General features: G+C 47.5%; 1 protein-coding gene across 3 annotated transcripts in view; it reads right to left on the bottom strand.

Moving 5' to 3' along the window:
• NCOA6 (nuclear receptor coactivator 6) overlaps positions 1-27616 on the bottom strand; it is a 444043-nt gene that overhangs the window by 258590 nt on the left and 157837 nt on the right. For all 3 annotated transcript variants that reach the window (XM_086932282.1, XM_086932279.1, XM_086932280.1), the window contains exons 5-6: positions 19776-19898; positions 1128-1253 (exon numbers count right to left, since the gene is read on the bottom strand). In XM_086932282.1, the coding sequence (XP_086788408.1) occupies positions 1128-1253; positions 19776-19898 (249 nt within the window). The remainder of the gene's footprint in view (positions 1-1127; positions 1254-19775; positions 19899-27616) is intronic.

The following is a 27616-nucleotide window of genomic DNA, read 5'->3' as shown; positions in this document are numbered from 1 at the left end:
TCAGGAGTTGTCTGGGTCAGAAATGCTGTAGTCAACAAGCAAAGTGTGGGACCACCTTTGGGGAGCAATCCGTACCAGAGCCACCTTAAAAATGCCCAATATGGCCTGGCATAAGGAATCGAGCTGTGCATTTTCGACAGTAGGAACAGGAAATTCCAGCTTAATCTTTCACAGCTTTGGAACTGGCTCCAGGGCGCGAAGAAGCCTGGCATCGGAGAACAGAGTCATGATTCTAATTGGTCCTGTAAAGAGAGAATTTCCTCAGGGACTAAGCAGATTTTTCCTTCATATGGTGCTTTTTAGGACGTCATTCCTCTCAGGAAACTTACCTGGAGAGGTAGGGGGGTGTTTGGTTTGTTTCTGTAAGCTTTGGCAAAAAAAAACTTCCAGGACACCACATGCAAATGTCCGAAGATCCAATAAAGACAGTTGCTTGCAGTACTTAACATCAAGGTTTGAAATCCGACACTGTCGGAAAAGACATATGATGTAGTTGCTATCAAAGCTGAGAAAACATTTGTAAGTCAGGCACCGAGGGGGAGCTCAGGACCATGCTGCTGAGGTGCAGAATGCAGAAACTGATGAAAGCACACAGGCTGACACGTTTTATCCAGCAAGGACATCATGGCTGGAAGGTGGCACAGTGGCCACAAGACACCACCTGATTAGCTGACACCTGGGAAATATTGTTAAGGTGAGGAATCTGCAGAAAGATGTATCCATCAGAATAGCCTTTTTCTTGGGTGATCTCATTGGGGTCATCATATAGAGCTGTAATAAGAATCCTACTTTAATATTTTGTGACAAATCTAGGAACTGGAATTAGAAACTGACTCAAAGACTGGTACATTTCCAAAAAACGTACAAGACAACAGTAGTTGAGAAAACCCTCAAATGATGGGGCAATTCTGAATTCTTGTAAATAAACAGAAGCTGATCGTATGCCCGTCTGGCAGTGCCTTAATGCACCAGACGCTTGATATTGAGTGAGGCAAATTTAGCTGCAGCATTGTCACAACTGCAGGCTTCTGATCCCTGGAACGTAGGGTAATGCACAAATAATACAACGAAACCTACCACCTTCAGAAGTGGATTTTCTAGCATGAAACATTTATTTTTCACTCTACCTGATTGTGACGGAGGACGCGGTGTTCGCAAGGGAAACTCTGCACTGGTTCCGCTCACTATATTAGAGGGTGCCACATTCCCACTCTGCGACATTGATGCTCCTGGATTGTTCATCCGAATTAGACCTGTTTTATATACATACACAATCAGTCCTTGAATAGCAATCATTTGAAGTTAACAAACAAGCTAAACATCAATTACATGGTTGATATTCAACATCAAAAGAAACAATAACTTACTAGTATCAGTTTTATTTTATGTGCAGTTATAAGCAGCCACCAAATAAAACAGCCCTTAAAATGAGACCATTTCTTCCTGAATACTTGTTTTATGCAGAGCACTGAGACCTTTACATTGAGGGTAGCAAATGCGAAAACAAACAGCTGGATGCCCACCCTCCTTTTGTAAAGATGTTCCTACTCTGACATAATAACCAGCACATGAAAGTATCAGGTCCCTGCAAAAAGAATAAGATTGTGAAACACTAGGGGAGGAGCTACGCCGCGAACCAAGATGGCTGCATAAGCTCCCGGCTCCGCCGACCTCCGCCGGCGACCCGACTATCCTGTCGTTTATCCTCTACCCACGCCCTGTGCCTGGCTGTACGAAGGCCGCCTGATGCCAACGGTGCTTTCCCGGATTTCCTATCTTATTCAGCGACGAAGTTATGTCGTGTCCTCTTTTTGGCCTACTCCCGGGCTGCCGCCGGGACCTCGATTTTTGAACCACCCGAGAGGGACCTCATCAACATCGTCTGTGGGACCGCGATTGTGGCCGGTCTTCCAGGTCTGAATAATTCTTTCTGCCCTTGACTCTTATCCATGTTGATGGATGGAGCCGGAGAAGAGACACTGTGACGTGCTGGGATCCTCCTGCACCGCGGCTGTGGGTTGTGTGCCTGACCCCCGTTTCACGGTCCCGGGGCTGACGGGCTGCACCCACGGCCGGTGTCTGTCCTGAGCGTGCCAGTTCGGGACGCCCTTGTTGCTGCGATCGCCAAATGTGTGCCCGGAGCCCAGCGCTGTGGGCTGGAGATTGTGTTCCCCTCGGTCCTCTGAGCCCCGGGATGGAGGGGATGGATGGCGCACATTCATTGAGATCTGTAATGGCGGCGATTGGGGCGCTCCGCTCACAATTCACCGGCGCATGTGTCTCTCTGGCGGCGAAACTGGATGTTGTCTGCTCGCGACCGGCCACGGTTGCTGCAGCGCCTGCACAGGAATCTGCGATCCAGACGAGCGATTTGACCCTCCGTCTGCGGGGGCCCGAGCGGCAGTCCGACTTTGCTCCTTTGAGAGTCGGCCTCACCTTTCCTTCATCTGCTATAGTGCATGGTCTTCCCTCCACGTCCCCACTGCGATGGTGTGTCGTCGTTGGAAGTCCTGTTCTTCATTGCCGAGTCTCATGGTCCCGTCGAAGGGGATCTCCATTTTCCTTTGTCCCGGCCCGTCTGTACAACGGATGCCGCCATCTTGAAACCGGCCCTTGCTCCATTTTCACTGCCCTGGTCCACCATGGACGCTTTGACTGCCTTTGGTCGGATGTGGCTTGGTCGAGATGTGCTCCGGAACGGATTCGCACTGGTCAGGGCTGACTTTGACTTTGAGGTTTTCTTGCTCCTTGCCACTGCTTTGAATCTTCTGAGACGCTTCCTCGGTTTGCAACTGTTATGACTTTGCCGATATAACTCCTCGTGAAGCTTGCAGGGTTGACTTCTATTTCCCTGGGGTTGCTCCGTTTACTCTTGCCGGGATTGCACCGAACACCCCACCGGGCCGGGGGTAGGGGGTGGGGGGGGGGGGGGGGGGGGGTTCTGGTGACTGTCCTCCCTGTGATAATGCTGACTTTTTTTGCTTATTGATGATGATTGTGTTATGGGGGGGGTCAACGACGCCGGCGGGGGGTATCAGGTGTCCGGGGGCTTGTTTGACATTCTCCTCCTCCACTTCTTCTTATATTTTCCCTTCTGTGGGGCAGTTCCGGGGCGACAGGCACGCTGTTAGTGGGTTAGGCCGTACCCATTACAGGGGTGCAGGGTGGCGGGTGTGGGGGGGGGTTTGTTATTTTAGTTTGTTTTGTTCTATGGTCCTTATCGCTCTTTTCCGACTTTGGGAGGGTTCTTCCCTCTTTGTAGGGTTGGCTGTCTCTTGGTCTTGCGCCTTTCTTTTTTATTTTTTTCGGCTTCTCGACAAGCCTCTGTTTTTCTGTTCTTGGGGGGTAGGTTCTCTGGGGTGATTTTTAGAAATGTGGATCATTGTAATGTGGTTTACTGTCCAGTATTATCGCCGTGGCTGCCCGGATAGCATAGTCGCTTTGGTTCTAGCCAATCTCCGACTGTAATTGGGGTAAGTCCCAATCGTCCTCTTTGTGCTCCTATCCTGTGAGGTGCAATGCCCTTGTTGTTGCAGCCCCTACTCTTTTGCAAAAAATTTAAAATGAAAACCTCATATCCTGTCTGCGAGCCCCACAACCGCATCTGGTATACCTTGATATATCCTGTTTCCTGATTGGCTTCAGTTTCTCCTGTTTTATTGATTGCTTTTGCGGCCGGCCATGATGGTTGTGGGCCTGCGCATGTACCTCCTTTATTGAATAAAGGTTTAAAAAAAAAAAAAAAAAAAAAAAGATTGTGAAACACTGACGATTACCTCTTATCCTGTAGAACACTCCTGGATAACAAAGAATTAAGGGAGGAGTAATAAAGGTCCTGATACACCTGGTGCTTGCGTCTGATCCAAGAGGAAATACTTCTAATGTGTGAGCAGGTTAATGCCTCAAAGCTAGAGTGGTGGCCCTCCTAATGGACCATTACCTAAATCAGATCCCATTTTCCTAAACCCGTAGCGCTCGATATTTGAAAAAAGTCTTCATCAAATCAAGAATGAAACAACTGCAGCTTGATACTTTGGATTTGCATGGATCTGGGTGCAAATTATTCATAAACATTGTTACTCACCCAATGGCTACTTCCTTTATAACTAAGGCACGGATAATGCGTATCTAATGAAAAAAGTGTCCGAACATCAAACATATATTTGCATCCAGTCCTCTGAAGGACGTGCTGGAAAAAGGGAAGCTAAGAAAACGAGAAGCTAAGATAATAATTTTCCAATGAAGCTCTACTAAACAGAGAGAGGACTTTTCAATGTCTAAATATGACGCCAATAGCAGATGTAAGAAGTTCCAGTGCTCTAAAGAGCCACTCTTTCCTTCAGCATTTGGAGAGGTACACTCAAACACACTGCAGCTATCCCTAGTACGAGTAAAACACAGTAAACACATGCAAACCAAAGAACAGTCCTACTTAACCATTTTTCAAGCACAGATAGCACAATGATGTATTGATAATCTCTCTGCTAAACAGAATTCGGGTGAACACTAAGCAGCAAATTATTTCAGAAAGAAAAAATCTTTAAAGGGACTTGTCTCAAGACTAAAAAGGCAGAAGTCAACAACATTGTGAGGAAGAAACAAGCTGCTGGGCAATACAAAACGCAGCAAAACATGGAAAGGATATCAAAAGAAAATCAAATATAGTATAGTAAGGGGTCAATCGTCTGAGAACCACTTGACCAGCATGCTGACAAGTATCAAACGTAAAATAAATAGTTGGCACATAGCATGGTGGACCTTTGTCTTAGAGAGCTGCACAACCTCCTTTTGACGAGACAGTGCCATTTAAAAAACATGTCTTAATTACAAATATTGGCTCTGCTATAAATAAACATGCAGAAAAAAGAAACAAGTGTCGTAAGAAGTGTTTGAGGGCCCAGATTACCAGCAAGGTAGGAACCTTAAGGCATGTGAATCTAAGAAAACTGAAGACCGAGAAAACGCCATCTCAGCGTTTCTTTGTCAGGTGCAACCTTCACTCTGCATATTATGAAAACCTCCTCCAAGAACGGGAAGACATCGTTGGCAGTTACCCTTTCTAATGATTAAAGTATACATGCTTACTCAATCATCGAAGGATGGAATAATCTATGAACAGAACGTCAGCAAATGATCTTGAATATCCATGTTAGTTGTTTTTAATGAGGAAGAGATATTTCTGAACATATATATTAGAAACGAAATGTGGAACTCTTCATTGTCTTTCTACATAAAGCATTTATGGTTAGGTTGTCAGAATCATATTAAAAAAATATTTGACAACGATAAAGTCGCCTATAAATTAGAAATTCAAAATACAGATGCAACCAAGAGGGGTGGGCGGAGTAAACTGGGAACACAGATCTAGCTCTGTACTAGAACACCACAATCCAGTTCACTATGCTGGTTGCAGAGACCCCATGTTATAGCGAGTTCCAATCACTGATTAGCAGAACCTTTTAGGCATTCGAGGATTGTAGTGAAAAATGAAGAACCCACTGTAAACCAATTTTGAAGTTAGTCAGGGATTCCCAGTCCCTTGAGACAAGAGTGCCCTGACTGATGGTACAACTTATAGAGACTCTGAGCTGAGGCTACTTTCGGCAGGAGGAAGCAAGTCATGGAATACTAATGAAGTGTGGTTGTAGGCCACAGCCTATCCAGATTGAAAGAAGACAGCAATTGGGTCCTAACGGATTGCTGACATAAAGAGATGGGCGTTGATGTGGGAAGAAACGGACCTACTGCAGTGGAATTTCGAGGTTTATGTAGACATGCCCGCTACACCAACCTCTACCAGTGGTGAACCAGGTTTCTATTTCGCACATACATGTGGTATCAATAGGTTTTCTCACTGGTCGGAAGACAAGAGTTTGCAGGTGGTTGACATGTCGCAGAAACAGAACATGGTGAGAGTATGCCTCTTTCTTCAAGCCACAAGCAAAGGCCTCGAGGAATCAGTGGAAGAATGACAGTTGGCCTGAGAGGAGAAAATGCTTTTGAAATCTATTGGCTTAGTGTATACCAGGGGCAGGCTCTCAAAGCTATTGAATCGAAGAGTATAGTGTATTGGGAGTTGAGCAGAGAATGGGCTGGGTTGGAGAAATGCATCAGGCTCCTTGATCAAATAATGCATGTGACAATACTTTTCAAAGGTTGTCCAATTTCCAACTTGAGCAAGGAGGATATGAGGTCAGAGAAAAAAACTGTCAGAGAGATTCTTGAAAAGCAGGAGGAATTCACACTAGAGACTGTAGTGAATACATTCACATTAGTCCACTGGCCCAGAAATGTTATTCAGGGTGGCTGTGAAGAAGGAAATTGAGAGGTATGCTGTACAACATATCCATACATTTCTTAATCTGAGTCTGCAGAATTTGACTGTCTGACATCCGAAAGGAATACTATCTTAAACATCCCATTAAGCATGGAGTATCTGGTGAACATGAAGGTGACAAATCATGGAATACTCCTTTTCTCCCCTGAAATGCAGGCCAGAGCTTTCCCTGAGGAAAAAAAAAACTGGGTTTGGCTTATAATGTTATCACAGGAGTATTAAGATTTTTCTTTTTGAGGTTGTACATGTACGGGGCCTGAAGAGGTGTTTGACATCATAAAGTGACATTTGGAAGCTAAAAAGCTTAATAATTATGAATCCACTGGATTTTCCTATGTTAGTGATTTCTCTCTTGTCACTATGCTAGGTTTCCTTTACCCCATATCCTGTTTCTTCTGGATGGGCATTTACATGTTTCCTTAAGCATAGAACATAGATAAAAGCTGTCGCTCTGTGATTCAATGTTGTTTTTGACACGTTTATACTGCTTGATCGATTTGCAGAGCAGCACACAAACTGTTTGCCTGCTGTTTTGTAAATAAAATGATATTTCGGAGAAAAAAAGCATAACAAACCCAACTGATAGAACAATTGTTTCTCCATTTAAGAAAATCAACAATAAGCATACATAAAAATTGTTATCAACTATAAAAATATACTTGCATGAAAGGGTAAATTAGTATAAAGCCTTTTGGAAGAAACTTCTAGTGCTTATGATTACATAATGCGCAAAATAATAGGAAGCATATAAACCATGTAAAATAACAAGTGCGGGGGTGTGGCCAAGATGGCGGCGTGATCGGTCGCAGGTCCCGGAGGCTCCCTGCCCGATCCCGCCCGATTGTGCCCCGTTGCGCAGCCTGATCTCCCTGACACACACCGGACGGCGGACCTTATTGCCGGCACCCTGCTGGGTCCTCCAGAGCCCCGATCGCCAACACCTGAGCCAGGCGGGAGCCCGGAGACGCCGAAGACCGCACACTGCAGCCGCAACATGGCGGCCGTCCTGGCCCTGTGAGAGCCGGCGCGCTCTTCCTCTACGGCCCTGAGAGAACCCTGCGGCCTGTCGGGGCACCCACTGGTGAGATCCCGGTGCGCCCGCGAAGCCCCCGCTCCCGCCTACGGTGCACCTCCGCTCCAGCGGCCTGGCCGGCGGTGCAGTGTGTGCCGGCTGGGCGACACAGAAATCGACCCCCCGGCTTTGGGCCTACCCGCGTTACCTGGAGGGCTGACCACTCGGGCCACTGAACACCTAACGGAGGGGCGGCCGCAACGGCGCTGCTGGACTGGAACTGCGGCGGCCAGGTTGGCAGAGAGCATCGTGACAGCGCTCCCCTGATCGAAATTGGGCCGGGGAGCCGGGCCTGCCCTGGAAGGCTGAGGGAGCAGACCCTGCAGGTCCGGAGACGCCACAAGACCGAAGTTGAGCCGAAACACTGCACCTGTACCATCACGTGAGGCAGCTACACCCAGGTGAGGAGTGCTGAGGGGGGCATCGCCACGAGACTCGGGGGGCACACCCGAGCCCCCGGCGTTTGGGTTTCTGAGGCCTAACATCTGCGTCCCCCTCGCCACGGTCTACTTACCACGAGTGGGACGGGTCCACATCTACACCAGACCCCGCCAGCTGGCGTCGCCACGGGGTTAGGCACTCAGACCCACTAGTGCACACCACTCCATCACCCACCTTCCACTTTGTTCCGCTGCCGGGTAGCTCCCTGGACCGGACCTCTGAGCGCCCATCTCGCCGATCACGACAGGGAAGACACTACTGCGCCACCCGGTACCACTACAGAGCCAGACCCCGGGGTCCGCCGGCCTCGCCACTACTCTCAACTACCCGCATCCCGACACCCGGGACTGATACGGCCCCAGAGACAAGATGGCGGGGCAGCGGTCGAAGAAGGGGTCACAGACACTCCCGGAGCTCTTGGCCAAAACACAGTCGAAGCCTAGCAAGGATCCACCTTCCCCCCCCGACCGCGAAACTGACGCCAACACCAGTAGAGGACCAGTCGCCCATCACTAGAACCTTCTTGGAGACGCTTTTTAACTCCCTAAGTGACGACTTCCGATCCTTAAAGCAAGAAGTGGCGGGCCAGGTCCGGGAACTCCGGCGGGACGTGGAGGGCCTTGGGGAGCGGGTGGTAGCGGTCGAAGAAGCGGATCAGTCCAGGAGCATGGAAATAACACACCTCCAACAGGAAATAGTGCGTCTCACTGACCAACAGATGGACCTCCAGGCCCATACAGGAGATCTTGAGAACCGCTCCCGCCGGAACAACATACGGGTCCGGGGAGTTCCTCAGAAATCGGAGGGGTCTGATGTCACGGGCTACTTGCAAACTTTATTTAGGTCCGTTTTGGGAGAATCGGCAGACTTTGAGATACGCATTGACAGGGCTCACAGAGTGGGGCTGCCCAGAAGATCCTCCGCGCCACCACCAGACATACTGGCCTTTCTACCCGACTTTCCATTGAAGGAACGGATCCTTAGAGAAGCACGACGAGCCCAACCTCTTCAGTTCCAATGCCATTCCATAGCCCTATATCAGGACCTATCTGCCATCACCCTGCAGAAACGCAAGGAATTCCGTAAGGCGACGGACTTCCTACGGCAACATGAAACTCCGTATTCCTGGGGCCACCCATTTCGACTAATATTTAAGTGGAACGGGAAATTACACCAATTGCGTTCGCTCAAAGACCCGTGAACCCTCCTAGGCCTTGAACATGACATTGATGAACCCGCTCCTAGTCCGTCTCGAGGGCCCCCTGACGGTGGCTAGCAAACTGTGAACCGCAGACGATCACCCTCACACCACCTGAAACCGGACGCCTCTATTATCACACAGGAACGTGCAACAGCGGTGGCCGAGGTGGCCAAAGAGACATCTTCCTCAGGATGAGGGCTGCACTGCTGGGGAGATCACTCATAGCTTGCCTCATCCCTAGGAGAGGGGTGGGATTCGGGCGGGGGGCCGACGTGTCCGCCAAGGGACATGACCCGAATGGAGAACTTCACCACAGCCCTGTGTGGATTGACAGGACTGGGACTATATCTACTCATACGTGGGTGTTGGGGCTTGGGGTGGGGGAGGGGGTTGGGGGGGATTGTTGACAGTAATTCTACTTCATGGAGTTCAGCCGTGAGTACCAGGGGGGTGTTGAGGGGCGGTTGGGGGGGGGGAGTTGGGGTGGGAACCAGTGTGCCTGGGGGAATTTGCTACTAACGAAACTGCACATCTCTACATCTTGGCCTCAGTGCTAAACTTCACCCTACAGGTGTTTCTACATAGACACACATTCAGGCCGAGAACACACACACATTCTCTCTGTGACGCACGGGGGTCGGAGCTCCCCTCGCCCTCCCGGGCCATCTCTCTTTCTGCTGAGTTGATTGCCACTGCTATACAGGACGCTGTCCGACCCCTTTCCTACAACAATGGCTAGCCCCAAACTGAAGTTATTGACGCTTAACGTCAAAGGCCTGAACAACCCTATTAAAAGGCGAGCGATACTTTCTTATCTGGAACACTCTGGGGCTGACCTATGCTTGCTCCAAGAGACCCACCTATTGCCCAAGGACTGGCACAGGATGCGCTTGCGTGCCTTTCCCCAACAATTCTTTTCTTCCCTTCCCACTAAGAAAGCCGGGTGGCCATCTTAGTTTCTAGACACTTTAGGGGAAAGATAGGGACCAAAGCGGGGGAAGTTAGGGGCCGTCTTCTCGCACACACCTTCCAACTTGGTAACATGAGCCTCACGATAGGGTCGGTATACGCTCCCAACACGGGCCAAGAAACCTTTCTGAGAAACGCTCTCTCTGAATCCCTTCAGCTATCCAACACACTCCTACTCATCGGGGGGACCTTAATTTAGTCATGGACACCAACAAGGATAGGTCGGGACACCGCTATGGGGACGCCGGTGCTATTACTAACGCTGGGGCGGAGTGGCTGCGAGAGAGAGGCCTGGTGGACATGTGGCGCACTGCACACCCGACCACAACACAATTCACCTTCTATTCCCACGTCCACCATACCTACGCCAGGCTAGACCACTTCATAGGATCATCTGAGTTACTTCCTAACGTAGCTGACATTGACATTGTGCCGCCGGCGCTTTCGGACCACGATGCAATTGAGCTAACCATCAATGCCCCTGCTCCCTCCCGCCCTCGTGGCACATGGCGTCTCCGCGAAACCATGTTGCAAAGACCAGCGGTCCGCGAACGCCTAAATAACTGCATTGTCGACTACCTGACTAATAATGACACACCGGAGGTGTCGTTGTCGGCCCTATGGGGGAGCCTTAAAATCGCTGGTTCGCGGGGAACTGATTGCGATTGCGGCTGGAGAAGCTAAGGATCGGAAGGAGAAAAGGTCCGAACTCACGACCCAGGTTGCGGAACTGGAGAGGGTACACAGCCGCACAAGAGTCCAGCGAATATGGCGACAATTGAAGGCCTCTAGGGGCCAACTGGCCTCCCTTGACACAGACAGGGCGGAATTCGCGGCGCTCCGCCTTCGACATACATACTATGTTGGGGGCAACAAAACTGGACGCTTACTGGCCAGCGCCCTTAAAGCTAAATCCCACCGCACAAAAATCACTGGCCTCACTGATAACTCTGGGAACGCCCTCACTGAGGAACCCCAGATAGCAAACGAGTTCCGGACCTACTATGCCTCAATATACAGTGCTGACGCGCCATCTCTCAGGGGTATTGACACGTACTTGTCTTCGGCGGCCATCACGGAGCTGTCCCAGTCCAACGCGGACGCGCTAGATGCTCCCATTCGCTTGGAGGAGGTCACGGCGGCTATATCCAGACTTCGCCCACTGAAATCTCCTGGTCCGGACGGCTTCTCAGCGGGGTTTTACAAATCATTCAGCCATCTAGTGGCTCCTGTCCTTACCCGGCTTTTTAACTCTTTTGAGGGACCTGGCTCCATTCCTCCTGATATGCTAGCGGCTGAGGTGATCGTCTTACCCAAACCGGGCAAGAAACCGACACAATGCTCGGCATTCCGCCCGATTTCCTTGCTGAATTTAGATCTAAAGCTCTTCACCGGAGTTCTAGCAGCACGCCTGGGCCCGCTCCTACCCGGAATCCTGGAACCTGACCAGTCAGGCTTCGTGCGCAATCGCCAATGCAGTGATAACATCAAAAGAATGTTGCATCTAATATAGAAGGCGCACTTCCAGGAATCCGACGCGGCGCTCGTGGCCAAAGATGCGGAGAAAGCTTTCGACCGCGTTGACTGGGCATACTTACAACGGGTGCTGCTACGCTTCGGACTCGGCGACCGCTTCCGTTCCTGGATCGCCAGCTGTTACCATCGGCCCCAGGCCCGGGTCCGGTTGGGCGGGATGCTCTCGGACCCCTTCGATATTCAACGCGGGACGAGACAGGGCTGCCCCTTGTCTCCCCTTCTGTTTGCCCTCTACATTGAACCCTTGGCGCAGAAAATTCGAGACAACCCTGACATTATTGGTGTCACCTTCGGTGGTGAACCGCATACCATCAGTCTGTACGCAGACGACATCATAGTCGCTCTTGACCGACCTACCCACTCGATACCCGCCTTCCTAACGGAGCTGGAAGCATTCGGTATGGTCGCAGGCTTCAAGATCAACAGGGGGAAGTCCCTAATATTACCATTAGGGGGTAATGCCCGCCCTCACGCCCCAACCTCCACCTATGGCTGTGACCTCCAGATCACCACAGAACTCCCCTACTTGGGGATTACCTACCCCTTCGACGGCATCAACGGTTGCTCTCAACTATAAATCTCTCACCAATCAGATCCGAGCGGACTTAGCACGCTGGTCCAAACAACCTCTATCCCTCCTGGGTAGAGTCGCGGCTGTGAAGATGTCGACCCTGCCAAAAATCCTATATGTCTTTCAGACCCTCCCGGTAGCCCCACCGAAAGGTACCATTTCGTTTCTTCAGGCAGCACTACATCACTTTGTCTGGGAGGGCAAACGGGCGCGCCTTCACAAACAACTGGTCCACAGGGGCATGGATGAGGGAGGCCTGGGGGTCCCCAACTTACTACAATACTTCCAAGCCACACAGCCCAGATATCTGGTGGAGTGGTATAGACCCAAGTCAGAGAAGAGGTGGCTCTTCCAGGACAGAGCCATGGCCCAACGATCCCTCTGGGCAATTCCCTTTTTGCCCAGGAAACATCGACCAACTTACCTCACCAATTCGCCCATAACACGCACGGTCACTAAAGTCTGGGACGCGGTGGCAGTCAAACGCGGCCTAACCACATTTCCCTCTCCATTCACCCCACTCTTAGACAACCCAGAATTCCCACAGGGCAACGACCCCGCGCCTTTGCACAGTGGCGGGGCACGGCATGCAGATGCGCTGGGGATCTCTTTGACCTACAAGGCTTCCTCACTCCTTTCAAACATCAAGCAAGGCTACGACATCACAGACCCTCACCTTTTTCAATATTTTCAACTACGCCATTGGCTTACTGATCCTGCGACTGTTGCCTTGGTGGGGCGCCCATTGACCCCTTTCGAGAAGTGGCTCCTGACCAAAGACACTGATCGCCACTTGATAACTGACTTATATAAAATGCTCACACCCCCTGTGGCGTTGAACAAAACTGCGGGTCAGAAAAGATGGGAAACGGAATTGGGTAGAACACTATCACCTAAGGAATGGAGCCAGATATACTACAGAAATAAGTGCCAATACTGATAACATTTATTCATAAATACAACTCATCATCCAAATCAAGAAAATTAATTCAAGAAAGGGTATTGCTACTTAGTCGCAGTTTTATTTTTTGAAAAATTCAACAATTCATTACACAATTTTTTATTTTTTCATAAAACGAGGAGAAGCATTAAAGGAAGTGGAACAATTCAGGACACATCATACAAAATTCAATCACTCAATCATATCACAGTCAAAAAACATTCACCACATCCATACATCAATCACACATACCACATGATACTATTTACAAGATAAAGAAAAAGAGAAAAAGCTAACTGGATCTGCACCAATTATACACTAGTTCAATACAATTATTTGAAAGTAGTACATTCCATTATATTTTCGAATTTGTTACCATTCAGATAAGGAAAGCATAGGTAATGTACAAAAGAAATTAGGAGTCAAAATAATGACACTACTAATGACTCCTAGGCAGACCAGTGGAGAAATGGCCTACGCGTTTCGAATCCCCTTCTACTCTTCGAGGATTCTCGTCAGGGCCTCACAACACTGTAAAGGTGGAAAAAGGAACATAGACAAAATGTTTGAGAAAGGAGAATAACACTGTGTACAAGAAGTTCAATTCAAATCTTTGAAACGCACATCAAGAGTCTAAACAATTGGGAGTACACAGTTTCCAGAATTACCCTAGACTATAATGGACTTTAGTTAGATGACCTCGTAGGACTCTGGTGGAATGTGAACAACCTCTCTAATTTTAACATTCCTCAACATACACTCGGTACCTCTAAGACCTTTAGAGTTGGTGGATACTTACCACCCAACAGAATACACTAGAATCCCTTGGGGGTAGAAACAGATTCAGCTTCTCAACAGTAACACAGCCTGGAAACCAGATATAAAATCATATAACTAAATACAGAAAATTAGGGTGAATGACTTGACGAAGGGAAAAGGAAAGATCTCCTTACCACTGGTAGGCTGGGTATGAGCACCAGTTAGATGGAGAAGTGGTGTATACTGTGATATACACAAACCTGTATGGAATGAAAAAAACCATAAGAAACTGGACCGGGATGAAGGCTCGGTCAGATACTCATAAGCCTGGTGGGCTTTCGACACTGAACAAGCCATAGATGGAAATTACCTATAAGGGGTTGAATCCAACCACCGTGTACGCGGGAGGACACGATGGCAGCGCCTCTGGACGGGGATTGTTTGGATGGCCGTCGGCCGATTATGCCTGTTAGTGCAAGAATGACGAATGCTGTGGAGGGTGCCTACACAGAGAGTAAAGATACTTGTGTCAAGACTCTAAGATGTTCAGATTTTAAGCAAAATAAGAGAGCGGAGTCTTGTATTTATATTACCTTTTGTAAATATGGGCCGTTAAATGAATTGTCAGTGTTAGTCTCGGTTACGATAAACTGGGGCAGCGGCAGCACAAGCACGCTTCAACGCGTATGCTGAAACAGAGAAGGAGGCCATCCATTAGGCATGCCATAAATGCAAAGTGTGAGGCTGGGGACACACGAAAACACTCAGGGGGTCGGGGGCTAACGTCGCGGAGCGCAAGCTCTTACCAGACTTCCTGGAAAAGACCGTATCTCACTTCACGAACGGATCAGTCAGCGTCCACCACTGCGCTAGTCTCCCGCGCAGGCGCATTAGCTTGCCGAGGGTGAAACTCCTATATAACGACGGTGAAAGGCAGACGCCCCACCCTGCGGGGCGGTACTGGTAAAGGAAACTGACTGGAGAGGTCTTGAAATATTATCGAGGAAGGTGCCCTCTATTCATCGATACTATGCAATGGAAACAACACACAATTACCACATGGATGAACGTGGTTAGACAAGAATTATGTGTTCAGTGGGCTTATCTGGAAACTAACGTGTTCCATGACTGGCTGAACATAGGGGGAAGAGAGTAGGTACCTAGGGGAATGCAAAGGCAGAGGATCACTTGAGGGCCTTAAAAACGGGGGCTTCCAATTCTGTAGGTCATAGCTTGAATATTTCCGATAGTTCATTCAAGCCCGACACCGCAGTGTCAAATTTGACAATCAACATGGCCTCTCTTTTGGATAAGTTGAGGCTCCAGTCACCCCCTCGTGGATCTTTTTCTATCTTGGAGATGACTGTCCATTTGAACTCATTGAGCCCATGTCGCATCCTGGTCCAGTGATTTACCAACGGAGCATTCTCGACGTTTCTTTTAAGTCTGGACTTATGTTGTGATATGCGCTGGCGTACTTCTTGCTCCGTCTTGCCAATATACAAACGGTCGCACGGGCATTTAATGCCGTACACAACAAATTTAGATTTACAGTTACTGAATACCTCGTGTTTCCATGAGATACCTTTGTGTTGGAAAACGTCACCCTGTATAGTGGTCTCGCAACAAAGACATGTACCATATTTATGGTGGCCAAGTATTGGGGCCAATCCCATCATTTGGCGGAGGGATGGTTGAGTCTGTGTAGGCAGTGAGGCTTTTACCACGTGGTTCGCGACACTGTTCTCTCTTTTAAAGGCAAATAGAGGTGGGTCTTTAACACTTTCGTCTAAATTCTTTACCAGATGCCAATTGTGCCCGATAATGCGTTTCAATTGATTGGCGTTGGGGCAAAAGGTGGTAACGCATACTTGGCACTTTTGTTGCTGTTTCTTTTTTCGATCCAACAATACTTCGCGGGGGTCCACCTAGCTCTTTTCATGCTATCTTTGACCAATTTTCTGGGGTACCCTCTGTCACAAAGTTTGGAAACAAGATTTTCGGCATGGTAGGAGAAATCATTCTCGTACGTGCAATTTCTGCGTACACTCAGAAACTGCCCGTACGGCAGATTCTCTCTTAAGCTTCTGGGATGATTACTTTGGAACAGTAACGCTTTGTTGCGGTCTGTAGGTTTTTTAAACAGAGTTGTAGCCAACTTGCCACTTTTCGAAAACACCTCCACATCCAAAAATTGCACGTACGAGAATGATTTCTCCTACCATGCCGAAAATCTTGTTTCCAAACTTTGTGACAGAGGGTACCCCAGAAAATTGGTCAAAGATAGCATGAAAAGAGCTGGGTGGACCCCCCGCGAAGTATTGTTGGAGCGAAAAAAGAAACAGCAACAAAAGCGCCAAGTATGCGTTACCACCTTTTGCCCCAACGCCAATCAATTGAAACGCATTATCGGGCACAATTGGCATCTGGTGAAGAATTTAGACGAAAGTCTTAAAGACCCACCTCTATTTGCCTTTAAAAGAGAGAACAGTGTCGCGAACCACGTGGTAAGAGCCTCAATGCCTACACAGACTCAACCATCCCTCCGCCAAATGATGGGATTGGCCCCAATACTTGGCCACCATAAATGTGGTACATGTCTTTGTTGCGAGACCACTATACAGGGTGACGTTTTCCAACACAAAGGTATCTCGTGGAAACACGAGGTATTCAGTAACTGTAAATCTAAATTTGTTGTGTACGGCATTAAATGCCTGTGTGACCGTTTGTATATTGGCAAGACGGAGCAAGAAGTACGCCAGCGCATATCACAACATAAGTCCAGACTTAAAAGAAACGTCGAGAATGCTCCGTTGGTAAATCACTGGACCAGGATGCGACATGGGCTCAATGAGTCCAAATGGACAGTCATCTCCAAGATAGAAAAAGATCCACGAGGGGGTGACTGGAGCCTCAACTTATCCAAAAGAGAGGCCATGTTGATTGTCAAATTTGACACTGCGGTGTCGGGCTTGAATGAATTATCGGAAATATTCAAGCTATGACCTACAGAATTGGAAGCCTCGTTTTTAATACCCTCAAGTGATCCTCTGCCTTTGCATTCCCCTAGGTACCTACTCCCTTCCCCCTATGTTCAGCCAGTCATGGAACACGTTAGTTTCCAGATAAGCCCACTGAACACATAATTCTTGTCTAACCACGTTCATCCATGTGGTAATTGTGTGTTGTTTCCATTGCATAGTATCGATGAATAGAAGGCACCTTCCTCGATAATTCTTCAAGACCTCTCCAGTCAGTTTCCTTTACCAGTACCGCCCCGCAGGGTGGGGCGTCTGCCTTTCACCGTCGTTATAAAGGAGTTTCACATACGCGTTGAAGTGTGCTTGTGCTGTCGCTGCCCCAGTTTATCGTAACCGAGACGAACACCGACAATTCATTTAACGGACCATATTTACAAAAGGTAATATAAATACAAGACTCCGCTCTCTTATTTTGCTTAAAATCTGAACATCTTAGAGTCTTGACACAAGTATCTTTACTCTCTGTGTAGGCACCCTCCACAGCATTCGTGATTCTTGCACTACCAGGCATAATCGGCCGACGGCCATCCAAACAATCCCCGTCCAGAGGCGCTGCCATCGTGTCCTCCCGCGTACCCGGTGGTTGGATTCAACCCCTTATAGGTAATTTCCATCTATGGCTTGTTCAGTGTCGAAAGCCCACCAGGCTTATGAGTATCTGACCGAGCCTTCATCCCGGTCCAGTTTCTTATGGGTTTTTTCATTCCATACAGGTTTGTGTATATCACAGTATACACCACTTCTCCATCTAACTGGTGCTCATACCCAGCCTACCAGTGGTAAGGAGATCTTTCCTTTTCCCTTCGTCAAGTCATTCACCCTAATTTTCTGTATTTAGTTATATGATTTTATATCTGGTTTTCAGGCTGTGTCACTGTTGAGAAGCTGAATCTGTTTCTACCCCCAAGGGATTCTAGTGTATTCTGTTGGGTGGTAAGTATCCACCAACTCTAAAGGTCTTAGAGGTACCGAGTGTATGTTGAGGAATGTTAAAATTAGAGAGGTTGTTCACATTCCACCAGAGTCCTACGAGGTCATCTAACTAAAGTCCATTATAGTCTAGGGTAATTCTGGAAACTGTGTACTCCCAATTGTTTAGACTCTTGATGTGCGTTTCAAAGATTTGAATTGAACTTCTTTTACACGGTGTTATTCTCCTTTCTCAAACATTTTTTCTATGTTCCTTTTTCCACCTTTACAGTGTTGTGAGGCCCTGACGAGAATCCTCGAAGAGTAGAAGGGGATTCGAAACGCGTAGGCCATTTCTCCACTGGTCTGCCTAGGAGTCATTAGTAGTGTCATTATTTTGACTCCTTATTTCTTTTGTACATTACCTATGCTTTCCTTATCTGAATGGTAACAAATTCGAAAATATAATGGAATGTACTACTTTCAAATAATTGTATTGAACTAGTGTATAATTGGTGCAGATCCAGTTAGCTTTTTCTCTTTTTCTTTATCTTGTAAATAGTATCATGTGGTATGTGTGATTGATGTATGGATGTGGTGAATGTTTTTTGACTGGGATATGATTGAGTGATTGAATTTTGTATGATGTGTCCTGAATTGTTCCACTTCCTTTAATGCTTCTCCTCGTTTTATGAAAAAATTAAAAATTGTGTAATGAATTGTTGAATTTTTCAAAAAATAAAACTGCGACCAAGTAGCAATACCCTTTCTTGAATTAATTTTCTTGCTTTGGATGAGGAGTTGTATTTATGAATAAATGTTATCAGTATTGGCACTTCTTTTTGTTATTTGATATATAGGCTCAGCCTTGCTGATCAGAGCCAACCCGATGTTTGTTTTCCCAGATATACTACAGGGCATCACACACCACACGCAATACAGCGGGCAGGGAAACGGCTGTGAAATTAGCGATTTACTGGCACCTTACGCCAGCCAGGCTTCACAAGGGAAACCCATCAAGGAGCGACTTATGTTGGAGAGGGTGCGGGGAACAGGGCACTTTGACACACATCCTCTGGGACTGTAGGGAGGTTCGAGGTTACTGGGACACAGTTTTGAATGATATTGATGCAACCTTTGATACCGAGATCCCTCGATTTCCCGCATATGCCATCCTGGGGCTACCTAACGCACTTACCTTTCCCCTGAAATCTGTCCGAGGTCGCCAGATGAGCATTGCCATGCAAGCAGCTACACAACATATCCTATCGCTCTGGGGGTAACCATCCAAACCCACACACACAGGATGGCTACACAAACTCTGGTTCACCTTGGGCATGGAACGCATTCAGGCTACCCTCTCCCAAACTACGGACGTATTTCAAAAGACTTGGCAGCCATTTATATCGCTCCCGTCTAAGGAGTTCAACGAAATTACATGCCCGAAATACCTCCGACTGCTACGCCTTACAGAGCCGGCTACTGGGACCCAGGCACCTCAGGGGTAATCAGGACAGCTCTTTTCTGACCAATGGACGATGGATCTCCTGCATACGGCACACTGGTGGGGGAGGGGGGCGGGGGGTAGGCTGGGGGGGCAGAGGGGTTTTGTGGGGTTGGTTTGTTCAAACTTGTTTGCTGACATTGCCTGCCATTTGCCTCTTGAGCATCACATCGCTCTTCTCGAGTGACCATCTCCTTTGCCATTTCTTCCAAAGCGTTATATGGACACAAGCTTATCACTTTCGACTGGTCTACCTGTTACATGCACTTTGTACTGCGATGCTTTACTATGCTTCTTGGCTCAATAAAAAACCATTTAAAACTAAAATAACAAGTGCAACCCCCTGTTCTGTGCTGGGATAACCCTGGGCTAGAGTTTTCTCTATATTAAAATGTTTAAAGGAATTAAGTACTCTGTAGTGTTCTGATTGGGAGAAAACTACATTAAATGTCTCACAATGCATTTAGCATCCTACTGAAGGAACTTTCAACGCACCTGTGCCACTCTGCATGGGGAAGCCAGATTCAATTCTTGCCGAATTGCTAGCGCCCACTGGTCCAATAAGCCGGACATCTTGAACTCTGTTCTGGGCTAAAGCCAAGTTAATTGCCCCTTCACCTGAAAAGGATAAAATGCAGTTCAAGTAACTGGTCACGGTCTAAATAGTCATACTATCACCTCAAACAATCATTTAAGGACAATGCACAATATACAATTGCTCCGTCTCATCTAGCAGACAGCAAACTCTGTCTAACTGTGAAAGGCCTTTTGTGGGTGGACCAAAACCTTACAGCCCGTCTATTGCTCATCATTGGCTGGCATGATTGGCACTCTTTTCTTATTTCTTATTCAATGGCTTCCCTCGCCCATCATGTCTGTGATCCTCCTTGGAGCATAAATTCTTTAGCTTTCATTTGCTGGGGTGACTAGCATTCTTCCACTCTTACAAGTGTGAAAATTCAGATTATTCCAGACTACTCAAACTTATAAGAATCGAGCGTTGACAGGTATTATACATTTATAAGATATATTGAATTATTAAACACTGTTGTTGTGCTCATCCCAAACTTAGGCAGACAGTGCCACCATGTGGTGGACTGGTATACATACATTTATTTATGTTTCGGAACTCGCTAGGGGTCCACATTGGAAGTGCAAAAATACAAATGTAAACATACATTTACACAGTCAAAGTTACAACAATATAAAAGGAACTATCTTAAAAAGGGGTGGTGTGCAAAGTGCAAGTAGGGAATAGGGAATATAAAAAGACGTGATTTGAATTTGCTGCATGAATGCAGCAAAATTCACAACAATACGCTTAAAGAGTGCGAATACTAACATACATTTTCGCAAACATATTTGCAAGTAACAGTGACAAAACAAGGGATTAACACACATTTATGAAGCATTTATAAAAGTTTTTTTTTTAATGTAACCATTTTTTGGGAGAGAGGGGGGCAAATAAACATAGACGAGCCTCAACTACCGATTGTACATTATAGGTCAAAAAAGATCAGTCTTAGAAAGTGGTGAGTGCAAATAAGGGCACACAAAGACCACATGATTTAAATCTTGTACATGTATATAGCAAAATTCACAAAGGCTCTCTTCCTTGGGCACGCCTTCCCATATTCTTGTGATCACCAGCAGAGGGAGTAAATTAAACCTTAAAAGCAAAATAGGTCTCCACATTCCACAGGGAAGAATCCAGATAAGGTAAGGCTGAGACTTTTTCCATATACAATTTTACTAAACAAACATATTTCTCACGTGTTGAGTACAAAGCGAAAAATCCCCTTTCATGCTTAGTTTGTACAAGGATCTTTTCAAAAAGCTTTTTTAAAAGGGATTTTGGAAGTGGAAGATCGTCAATTTGAACAATCGCAAACATTTCATTCGTTTTTATAAAGAAAGAAAAAAATTCACTTCTCTCTCTAGAGGTCGTTAATTGTGAGCCTTAAATACGGCTCTAAATGACCCAATATGACTTTTGAGCAGATAGTTATCCCACCTCAAAACTGCCAATACAGCGTGCACAACAGCGGAAGGTAGCCCAAACTCAAGTTGAAGAGCATATGGGGAACCAGAGAATTCAAATCACAAATTTGACGCTAAATACGCCCCTCCACTGATCGAAAGAGGCCCAGTGCTTCATGCCCATCACTTCACAAACACAACTTAATGTTTCCTACATTCTTGCCTTGGAAACCAACAGGATATGTGCAAAGTGCCCTTCTCCGCAACTTTTATATAATCTGTTAATTTCAGAAGTTTGGGAGAGAGCCTATAGTTTATATCCGGGGTCTCCAACCGGTCGATCGCGAGCTACCGGTAGCTCGCGGAGACCCCGGGAGTAGCTCGCCTAGTCCTTTGTTAGGATTGGAGCTGGTCTGTGAATGGGGCGGGCGGGCGAAGAGGATGACGCTGCAGACTCCTCTCGTGAGAGTCTGACATCATCGTCTACTCAAAACGCACTGCCATCGCACTGTCTGCCATTGTGCAACGGGTGCCAGCGCGGAGCAGTAGAAGACGTGACTAAGACGTGACTTCCACCGCCTCAAGCAGCCAGGAGACGTGCCTTCCACTGCAGGTACGCTCGTTTTTTTCTTGGCTCTGCTCCCCGGTTTGTGCCGTTTTTCTTTAAATCTAAGTATTTAAAAAAATGTTTGTGATAGTGCAGTTGTATAATTCCTGCAGCTGTACTCAATTCTCTTGATAGTTTTGCTGCCGGAACATTTTTGTACATATAGCCTTCACTACGTTCCATGGGAATACAGGGCGCCTCTTTCCTTTTTATGGTTGTGCTTTTTTACTGGCACATCACAGAGACAGCTGCTTTATAACAATATTCTGGAGGTTCTCGAACGCTACTTTGTAACAATGTTGTCGGATCTCATTAAACAAGAGCGATTTCCAGAGGAGGTGGCATGAAACCTATTCAGCCATGAAGGCCGCTGGCACACAGGTAGGACTCTAGTGCTGCGAGGCACAGAATTCATCTTTCATGCAGGGGGATTTTACCAAAGCCAAAAATATGTATTATATGTCGACGTTTGGCAATAAATTGCATTACGCAATAATGGTAGGAGTTTTAACTCAACGTAATCGCTAACGGGAAACCCACTTGGACGTATAAAATTGACATAATATCCTTGTGTTTTAATGAAAAAGGATTAAGAGGGCCTCCCTGTGAATAATGTCGCAATGTGTCTCAAAATCCAAGCAGATCACGTCAAACAAAAGAACATTCTCGAATGCCTATTGTTGGTGACAGCAGTTAGTGGTGCATGAACGGCTTTACTTTACTTCATTAACTTTTCCCTTTAAAAGGGCTGTTGTGTTATGAAGATTTTAGCATGTATCTAGTAAACTCCCACTATAAATATTTTAAAAGCACACTTGTAGTGCGGTCATAGAAAATGCTGCAGTGTGACAGATTGTTTCCTGCTTGTACTACGACTTCACGGGCTGCAATGGACTGCAGCTGATATAAGGGATGTCTGGATTGGAGCTCATCCAATCCCCCTTATGTTATTTAATCAAAAATGTGGATATTAATGTTACCTCGGGCAAAGCAACTTGATTTCTGGAAGACGAGTAGGAGTGCAGCTGACCAGCGTGAGACGAGGAAGTGGGAACAGACTTTGACGACGGCAGTTTAAATATGGATTTACAGGGCTTGTCCACTTTGGTCTTACTCCAGACTGCTTGAACTGCCGGAGCTGTGCCATCAAGAGTCCTGCTAACCAGCATGGCCTGGGCAGCTCCTCAAAGATGTGGTGTTTGTGTTATCAGCTTTAAAATGCATGCACAAGACTATACGTGTGGCAACAGTCTCTTCTCTCCAAGGAATCGGAGAATCTTCCCAAAATGGCAAAATGACAACGTGATAAAGCATCTGTGTCTGCACAGTTAAAGTAGAAGAGGACAGCAGTGAATCAACAACTGAGGCCCAAACCGAGGGTCCAGCTATAATTAGGGACCACTGGGAACTGGATCAGCCTTGCCTTAAGTCAGGCCTGTCTTGGGTATTTGTTCAAACCACAGTATGGGCAATGGTGAAATTAGGCTTAAAGTAAATGAAACTGGGCTTGGGGGGTCTTTTAGAAAAATTCGCGAGTTGAATCGGGTTCAGTAGCTCACGACGATTTTCACTGGCAAGAAGTAGCTCTGACTACACAAAAGGTTGGAGACCCCTGGTTTATATGATCTCTATCATAACAATTGCCGGAGAAAATGTGGCCCATAAAAGGGTAAAATGGCACCTTTTCCATGTTATCTTTCCCCCAAAAAACATTTAACATTCTGTCCGATTTTGGCACCCTTCTTTCAAAAAGTCAAGACTTTAGATTCTGAAATGTTTACTTTTTTTAATTTTAATTTTCAAAACCTTTATTGACAAATTCGGCATAGTACATCACCGCTTTGGCACAACGCATAGCTAAAAGAAGTGGAAATTATACTGTAGAGGGAGAAGCAGGCACGGCATAAGGGGGGTCTGAAATGTTTACTTTTAAAAAGTGCTCCAAAGCATATTCTTCCAAGGCAACGAGGTGTCTTTGGTGTCCTATTGGTGTTAAAAACAACAGGACTACATTGTTGCCGTATAAAATGCAACATACATACCTGGAGACACTTTTAGGGGGAATACACCTTGCCATTCCTACTCTACGGGCAGATTGTGAATGTAAAGTGAGAACAGCCAAGGACCCAACAGACACCCCGCTTCAATCCATTATGCGTCTTAACTCTATGCAATAGACCTTGGTTCCAACCATCAACATTTGGGTTCACGCAGAAGAGTGAAGAGCTATGATTAGCCTATGATTAGCCTTTGAAGATATACAGGGATTCCTAGAAGAAGCAGTTTACTTCCTAGCATCCCTATATTTACTCTATTGAACGCTATGAATGAATGAATGTATGAATGAATGAATGAAAGGAATCTTGTATCGCACAACTTAGCCCAAGGGTATCAAGGCGTCTAAGCAGGTCAAGTAATATGTAGTCACCGATTAAGTACTTTACAGATACACTTCAGAGAAAAGCCAGGTTTTCAGGGCTTTGCGGAACAGAGCAATCGAAGGTTGCCCTAGGAGTTCGGTTGGGAAGAGAGTTCCATAACCTGGGTACAACCGAGGAAAATGCTCTGCCTCCCCATTTGGCTCTTACAAACCTCGGAACCTCAAGGAGATTTTTGTTGGAGGAACGAAGGGGTCGACTAGGAGAGTAGAGGTGAATAAGTGACTTGAGACCCTCAACACCCGTACCGTGGAGGGCCCCATGGGCAAGGCAAAGAATCTTAAAGGAAATCCTGGACTGAATGGGAAGCCAATGCAGACTTCTCCGGGCTGCCGAGGCAAGTCTAGGGAGTTTTAAAACCATCTTTGCCGCCGCGTTCTGGACCATCTGGAGACGATGGATAAGGCTCTTATTTATGCCCACATAAAGGGCATTACAGTAGTCCAGTCTTAAGGAGACTAGTGCCCCAGTGGTCAATTTCCGGGCATCAGGAGAAAGATAGTGGGCAATCTTTCTGAGGACCCTGATGATGCCACAGCAGGTGGAAACAGTCCTACTGACCTGGCAGTCAAAGGAGAGTGCAGTGTCCATCAGAAACCCTAGGGTTCTTAGCAAACTGGCGGGGAAGAGGGCAGTCCCCAAGAGAGGCAGGCCACCAATCATTAGACCAGATATCCTGGCTGCCCCCAAAGATCAGCACATCCGTTTTCTCCCCGTTTAGTTTCAGGAAGTTCTGTACCATGCACTGAGACACGACCTCCATACAATTCCTGATGTTCAGAGCAGAATCCTTCAAGGGCTGCGTGAGGGAGACCATTATTTGGGTGTCATCAGCGTACGACAGTACTTCCAGCCCAAAAGATCTAACTACTCTGGCAAGTGGGGCCACATATATGTTAAATAATGTAGGGCTCAATGAGGAGCCCTGGGGGACCCCACAAAGCACATGTTTAGGGGCAGAAAGAAACTGGCCCAGCTTCACTCTGTTTCCTTTCATTAAGAAAGGAAGCCAGGAGGCTCAGTGCCGGACGGCAGACCCCTATATCCCTGAGGCGGGTAACCAGAATGGATGGGGACAGAGTGTCAAAAGCCGCCGTCAGGTCCAGCAGGACCAGGAGGGTGGTATGGCCCTTATCAACCGGGCAGCGGATGTTATTGACTACTGCCGTAAGGGCGGTCTCAGTGCTATGAGATCTCCTAAAGCCATTCTGGGAGATATCCAGAAGGGCAGAGTCCCCAAGGAAGGAACTAAGGTGCCGATTGAGATGAGATTCCAGCATCTTTGCAGGGGCAGGAAGAAGTGAAATGGGGTGGAAGTTTTTCAAGACCCCTGGATCTAATGTGGACTTCTTAAGAAGGGGTTTAACAACCGCCCGGACTTGCTCCAGAACAGTCGCTCCCTCCCCCACTCCCTGGTCCCACGCTTTGAGACTGCTACTGATCGCATTTGGGTATCGTTGTTAGCGCTGTGTGTGTTCTGTGTTAGCGCTGTGTTTCCATTACATTGTAGCTCGTTTTGTATAGCGCTGTGTGTGTTCTGTGAGAGCGCTGTGTTTCCATTACATTGTAGCTCGTTTTGTATAGCGCTGTGTGTGTTCTGTGTGAGCGCTGTGTTTCCATTACATTGTAGCTCGCTCTGTATAGCGCTGTGTGTGTCCTGTGATAGCGCTGTGTTTGCATCACATTGTAGCTCGTTTTGGAGAGCTTTAAACTGATCTGGATTAGCCTTTGGCGCTGCTCGCTCCGCTCCGCATTGCAGCAAGACATTTGCTGTGGCTCTCTGTGCTTGCTGGCGCTTTGGCTTACTGTAGGCGCTTTGATTCCATTTGCTGCCCCTGCCTCACTTTCACTTTGACCCTCCATTTTGTTTGTGTTGGTGCTCCCTGGGCCGCCCCTCCTCCCCGCTACCGCCTCCCAGCTGCTGCCCCTCCCACGCTCCGCCCCCTCCACTCTCCATTTATGTCAGATGTCCGCACGCGCAGCGTCCACGCGCAGCGACCGCGCCCCATGCGCGCCGAAGGTGCGCCAAAGGTAAGCCCGTCTACGCCCGTCCGCGCCTGGACCGCGCCCAGCGCCAGACCCCCTGGTCCCCGAACCACCAACCCCTCCCGCATTACATACGACGCCACCACCCTCTTAGCCCTAAACCCCGGCCGTCTCCCCATCTGCGTCCAAGCCGCTCCTGGACACACCCATGGACCCTTCTCTTGCAATTCCTGCAAGTTCGACGGCACCAAGAACAACTCCTCACCCACGAACACACAACAGATATCTGGCACCAACCACCTACAATGCATCCTGCTCAACACCCGTTCGGTCCACAGGCACGCCATCGACCTCTGGAATCTACTAGACACCATCTCTCCGGACGTCGCCTTCCTAACAGAAACATGGATGAAGGCCTCATCAGCTCCAGACATCACCAGACCAAACCGGAGGAGGCATCGCTATTGTCCATAAGAATTCCATCCGCATCTCTACCAGCTCTTGACGTCAACCTTGCCAACGCCGAACACCTTCACTTCCAAATCCACACCGACCCCAAGACCACACTCAGAGGCACCCTCCTCTACCGGCCTCCAGGACCCCGTGCACAATTTAGTGACGACATCACTGACTTTATCACCCCAAATGCCCTCCCCTCAGAGGAATACATTCTATTAGGAGACCTCAATTTTCACCTGGATAAGAGCAATGACAGCAACGCCACCACCCTCCTGGACAATCTCGCCAACCTCGGACTCAAACAACTTGTCACTACCCCCACCCACATCGCAGGTCACATACTCAACCCTATCTTCACCTCCAGCAAACATGTCTCCTTCAGTCACACCACAACTCTACATTGGACTGACCACAGCTGCGTTCACTTTAGCTACAATAAAACCACAACTCACAACCATCCTCAACCTACTCTGCGAAGAAACTGGAACAAAATCACCATTGACCAGATCTCCTCATCGCTTCTCCAAAACCCCCCTGCCCACTCCTCTAACCCTGACCAAGCAGCCATTAACCTCACCCAATGGCTATCCAACAGCGCCGACATCCTAGCACCGTTGAAAAAACGCCAAACCAAACCAGGCAGCAAAACCGCCTCCTGGTTCAACGATGATCTCAAGAAATCTAAGAAACTCTGTCGCTCCCTCGAGAAGGCCTGGAAAAAAGACCCAAACACCAGCACCAGAGACGCCTTCAAAAACGCCACCCGCATACACCACCAACTAATTCGATCTGCCAAGAAAGCCGCATTCAAAGACCGACTAGATAACAACGCCCACAACAGCAAGGAATTATTCAACATCGTCAAA

The sequence above is a fragment of the Lissotriton vulgaris genome, chromosome 7 (genome assembly GCF_964263255.1).
Source record: "Lissotriton vulgaris chromosome 7, aLisVul1.2, whole genome shotgun sequence".
Taxonomy (NCBI): Eukaryota; Metazoa; Chordata; class Amphibia; order Caudata; family Salamandridae; genus Lissotriton; species Lissotriton vulgaris.
This window is presented reverse-complemented; position numbering and strand designations above follow the sequence as displayed.